The sequence below is a fragment of the Eucyclogobius newberryi genome, unplaced genomic scaffold (genome assembly GCF_026437365.1).
Source record: "Eucyclogobius newberryi isolate DKJ021-1_F unplaced genomic scaffold, fEucNew1.0.hap1 SCAF_4, whole genome shotgun sequence".
Lineage (NCBI taxonomy): Eukaryota > Metazoa > Chordata > Actinopteri > Gobiiformes > Gobiidae > Eucyclogobius > Eucyclogobius newberryi.
In genome coordinates this window covers 6,820,631-6,826,630 of record NW_027316056.1, presented here as the reverse complement: position 1 = coordinate 6,826,630, position 6,000 = coordinate 6,820,631, and the positions used below count along the sequence as shown (strand labels likewise).

At 44.8% G+C, this 6,000-nt stretch overlaps 1 protein-coding gene across 1 annotated transcript in view; it reads right to left on the bottom strand.

Moving 5' to 3' along the window:
* Nucleotides 1-417: 417 nt before the first annotated feature.
* The window catches only part of LOC140377644 (neuropeptide FF receptor 2-like), a 28,061-nt gene continuing 22,478 nt past the window's right edge, over nucleotides 418-6,000 (bottom strand). The window contains exon 3 of the mRNA XM_072463121.1: nucleotides 418-1,378. Coding sequence (XP_072319222.1) covers nucleotides 430-1,378 — 949 coding nt within the window. The 3' untranslated portion in view covers nucleotides 418-429. The remainder of the gene's footprint in view (nucleotides 1,379-6,000) is intronic.

Sequence of the window (6,000 nt, the reverse complement as noted above, 5' to 3'; positions counted from 1 at the left end):
TTTCCACATCAACAAATTGTATCTAGAACAAATGTTGAGCCGCTTTCATATACATGGTGTTTAAATGAATAACGTATTGAGAGAGTTAAACATTATGTTACTTAACAACAGACTTTCACTGCCAAAGGGAAACATCATGACTTAAAAGAACTTGAAGTCTGAATTTTAATTTGGTAGATTTTAGGTTGTGTAACCATGGTAATGGTAATTACCATTGAACAGCAGAGAGGGCCAAGAACAATTTCCCTACTTCAATGGCAGATAATTCTGCTTAAAATAGGAACAAATCTGCATTTAAAAAAGTAGTAATAAACTTAAAAGCGGTGCACCCAATTTGTCATGAAGTCAAATCTGTTTTGCCCCAGTTATTAATGCCATTGTGTTCATTGCATTGTATTCATAATAACTTGTGTATCCTTTTTGCCATGTTCAAAGGCTGGTGGTGTCCTCGCTCTCCCTCTCCCGGCCCCCCACCACAATGTAGCAGTGTTCTGAGCTCCTTGTCTGCTCCTCCACCAAACAGAGCGCACCCCTCCCCGCAGTCCCCACCTCCCTGTCCTCTGAAAGCGCCAACAACCGCTCCCCGGAATGCCTCCTCAACGGGAGCATCTCGGCCGACTCGAGCTGCGTTCTTCGGCTCTCATCCACCGAGTGCCGCCTGGTGGGACCATAATCCCGCTGCATGTGGAGCTGGCAAGAGCTGTCGAATAAGGTACAAGAACGGCACCAGTCCGAGATGCTGTGGTCCGACCCTCCGCGGCTGAGCGAACTGTCCCGCACGCGCTGCCCCACGCCTTGTCCCCTTGCCAGGTTAAACAGTCGAGGCAGTGTCACCATCGAGGCCGAAGCTACCACAGCGGCTGCAGTAATATGTTGGTGTTCATTTGCATTCCTTTTGCTCTCTGTAATCCTCATGGAAGGTGAGCCCACGTCTGTCGATTTGGAAAAAGTTGACGATCCAAAAAGAGCGGCGACTTTCTGGTAGTATCGCGTCCGTATGACTTTTGCCGAACGGTAAAGGTCCCCAATGAAGCAGTAGCAGATGGGGTTAAGGCTGGAGTTGGTGAGGCCAAGCCACTGGGCGAAGGGGCGGGCCTGGAGGAGCCAAGATGGCGGACTCTCCTCCCAGTCGATGAGCAGGTCAGCGAGGTACAGCGGCAGCCAGGAGACAGCGAAAAGAAGGACCAAGCAGACAACCATCTTGGCAATCTTCTGGCGCGTTTTGAGGCGAGAGACGTGTAGAGCCTGGCTGCGGGGGTCCAAGTCGGAGAAAGTGGATTTATGGCTGCCCCACAGTCTCTGCCCCGTTAGGAAGCCGATGGTAAGGTTAAAGGTCACGGGGAGGCAGTACAGCATCACAAACAACAGCACGTTGTACCTAGAAGACACAAATAAGGGGTGTGAAAGTACAGTGCAAAAATATGAGTTGTAAGGATAATTACTACATTCGTTTAAAAATAATAAATCACATAAAATTATTTGGGGCTCAATATTTATAGTGGGCCGCTGCTGCTCTCCGGGGCAGGGTGCTGACACCAGCCTCTATTGCTCAGGAAAGGACCTACAAAATCTTCAGTACACAGCAGAAAATGACCTCAGAAAAAAAGACTGGTATTATATTTCAAATCTTTCAATCAATCTGAATAAATTCAAATACAATATCTTTGGGAATTAGAAAAGTTCTGTAACTAAATTCTTTGATATGCATATAGATGAAAATGTTAATTGGAAAGTACACACAAAGCTAGCCAAACTTGTGTTCATAATGGGAAAAAATTGTTTTAAAAGTAACTTGATCTATTGTACAATAGTCTATTTCATTGGTTATCAAACTAAGTGGCGTGGGAGATTTTTGATGGTTCGCATGAAGTTGTCAAGTGAATGAGCCTTTTGATGCTGCCTCATGGCGAGGAAGGGCTCCTCCTGTAGGAAAATGTTGCTGGTGCGTTCCATTAGTTAAATGCGTCATGTGCGCGCCGTGTACTTAATGGCAGTCAAACAAAGCCTTCTCATGAGACTTCTCCTCAGTTTCTCATACAGTGCGAGCTCTTTGTGAAGTGCACGGCGCTGGTGACAAGGACTGACCTGCTCACAGAGCATGAGACGTGTGTCAGGTGACTAATTAGAAAAAAAAAAAATTGAGAACTGGTCTACTCCTTCCTATTTTAAATTTTAAAATATCATATTTGATCTATCGGAGTACACCAGTAGTGATGTATAAGGCAGCTTTTATTTTATTTTATTGAGCTTTATTTAAAGGTGGTATGGACGATTTTTTCCAGCAATTTTTTTATTATATTTCCTCGTGGCGTGGATAAATCATTTGTCCTGCCACGTATCAATCATAAAACGCACCTGTCGCTCACCTGCAGCCGCGTCAGGCTCTTCCCCACGTTTCCGCGTGTCTAAGTGCATGGATCTATCATAATATAGTTCCCTCAGTGTACGGGGCAAAATGAAGACGGAGAAAGACAGTTCGAGCTGACGCAGAAGTGGACAGAAATCTACAGGAGACGAGCGATGCGATGCGCTCCGTTGTGCTAATAAACAAACGCACGTGTGTGTTGTATCGGTCCGCACGGGGGAGTGCGCATGCGCACTTCCACCTGCGTTCTCAAATCGCCGAAAAATCGTCCATACCGCCTTTAACCAGGAAAGTCCTGGGGCCAGGACTCCCCTGCAAAGGTGCCCAGGACTCCCCTGCAAAAGGGGCCAGGACACCCCTGCAAAAGGGGCCAGGACACCCCTGCAAAAGGGGCCAGGACTCCCCTGCAAAAGGGGCCAGGACTCCCCTGCAAAAGGGGCCAGGACACCCCTGCAAAAGGGGCCAGGACTCCCCTGCAAAAGGGGCCAGGACACCCCTGCAAAAGGGGCCAGGACTCCCCTGCAAAAGGGGCCAGGACTCCCCTGCAAAAGGGCCCAGGACTCTCCTGCAAAAGGGCCCAGGACTCCCCTGCAAAAGGGCCCAGGACTCCCCTGCAGGACTTTCCTGGGGAGTAGAGGAAACCAGAGCACCCAGAGGAAACCTACTGGGAGAACATACAAACTCCACATGTGGTATTGGGAATCGATCCCAGGCCCTTCTTACTGTGAAACTGTGAAGCGAGCGCTGACCCTAAAATATATAATGAAATATAATAATTATATGCTTGCTGTTTGTATAAAAGGTAATTTGAACTGAAAGTCAGTGGTAGAAGAATAGGCATATTAAAAATAAAGATGAAAACTAGAACTAATAAAAAATATCTCTATTTCTGTTTAGGGGATGTATATGGACCAACCTGGATGCTGAATTAAAAATGTCCTTTTCAATAGTAACTTTTAAAAGAGCTATAAAACATTATTTTATGAAAAATATAGCTTTTCATTGAATTTGTGTGTTTTATTAAGCATTATACATACATTGTAATTCAGCCTAAACCCTTTCAGTTGGGATTTTAGTATGGATGTTGTGTACATCCTTGTCTAAATGTAAATGATCAAATAAACGTCTTGTACCGTGACAGTAAACTCTGCTCTGAGCTCTTTATAATCTCATTACCGTGAATAATAAGGATGTTTAGAAGGCTTTAGGTAAACAAGCAATAAATGATCAATACATTGGAATAATGCAACCACACACATATACACACACAACCACACACACACAACCAGACACACACAACCACACATACAACCACACACACACACAACCACACACACACACATATACACACACACAACCACACACATATACACACACACAACCACACACATATACACACACAACCACACATACAACCACACACACACACAACCACACACACACACAACCACACACATACACAACCACACACATATACACACACAACCACACACACACACAACCACACACACACAACCACACATACAACCACACACGCACACAACCACACACACACACACATATACACACACACAACCACACACATATACACACACAACCACACACACACACACACACACACACACAACCACACACACACACACAACCACACAATCACACATATACATATATACACACACATATACACACACACAACCACACACACACACACACAACCACACACACACAACCACACACACACAACCACACACACACACACACACACACAATCACACATATACATATATACACACACATATACACACACACAACCACACACACACACACACACAACCACACACACACACAACCACACACACACACAACCACACACACACACAACCACACACACACAACCACACACACACAACCACACACACACAACCACACACGCACACAACCACACACACACACACACATATACACACACACACAACCACACACATATACACACACAACCACACATACACACACACACACACAACCACACATATACATATATACACACACACACACACACACACACACACACACGGTGTAGGTTTATGCATAGCTACAAGCCTCTGGAGGATCTACACCTTGATGTTCACGGGACAGAGGCACCAGCAGCTTCAAATACCTGTTTGCTGCTTTGTAATGGCATTTTAGCAGCTGCTCTCTTAATCTGATGTATTTGGCAGAAACCTTCCTCGTTGTGCCTTTATCCACACCAATCCATGTGTGCATTGAGTCAGCAAAAAATCTCTTAATAATACGATGATCACGCTTAAGTCTTCATGAAATATCTAAGGTTTTCATACCTTGTCCAAGACATTCGACTATTTCATGCTTTCCGGCACCAGAGATCCTTTTTCTTTCCCATGTTGCTTGAAAATAGTGGTCTGCTTAATAATGTGGAACGTCCATGAGTTTCATTGGAAAACAAACAAAAATGACCTTTATGACACATAAACACAATTTGCATAATAATTTGGAACGCAGCGTCTTTAAAATCCCTCATGTCTTATAGTGTAACGTCCATAAATCTTATAAGTACATATGCCCAGACAGCACAATATCTCAGGACAAAAAAACTGAATGTTTTACACATTATTTTGTTATCGACAGCAACCACTAATGTTGTGGTTTGGGACTGCTTTGGTCGAAAAAGTAAGACTTGACTTGTCTTAAAATATAAATGCCACAATCCCCACCATGTCTTTGAATCAAACAACATTCCATACAACCCCGTAAAGTCTATTAAATCTGAGGACCAGAAAGGAAGACATTGTTCGGTGAGCGCTTCATTCTGTTCCAGCGGCAGCCTGCTGGTGCGGTGAACCAGCGGGTTCATAGGTAATAAAAGGTAGTCCCAGCCACAATAAGAACACACTCAGCACATAGTCAGAGGGCGCGTCGCCCGGGAGCTTTCATCCTCTTAACAGGGCAGCTTGCACACTGACATGAGGAACGTTCTCATCAGTGCACCGTGGAGGCAGAGGGCCCTGGAGTGCAGAGATAAGGGCCCCACACTCAACTCCTCCTGAGATGACTCCTGTACACACAGCAATTAACTCATGGAAAACAAATACATTGTCTCTGGTAAACCAAGACAACTCAATCTGTATCATGCAAGTGCAACACGGTTTCAGAAAGGTCATGTTACAGTGGCTGAGTTTAGTTTGTTCTTGGAGCGTGGTACACTCAGTTCTCTTCTGCTCCACGTTCCCAGTTACTGTGACAAAGCGCCTGTGTTTACTGTTGGTCACATGTTTGACCAAGATTGATTGTAGACACAGCAGAGGAGGGCTCACTCTTAGACTCTGAGATTACAAAATTTCAGGCTGCAGATATCAATCACAGCCAGGAGCCAGGGCCCAGCCGCTACTTTTGCCCCACATTTTGAACCCTGTGGTCATTACAACGGTGCGTCTAATTTATAGATTTTATTGGCTAACGACCACCAGGGGGCACTCCAGCAGGAAGCACAAGTGTTTGACACACTGTAGAAGACGAGGAAGCGCTCTCCAAGAGACACATTGTGTTTCTAAGCTTCAAAATGTTGTTTTATTAAAATCAGACTCATATACACAGAGAAATTAGTTTAATGAGGAAGT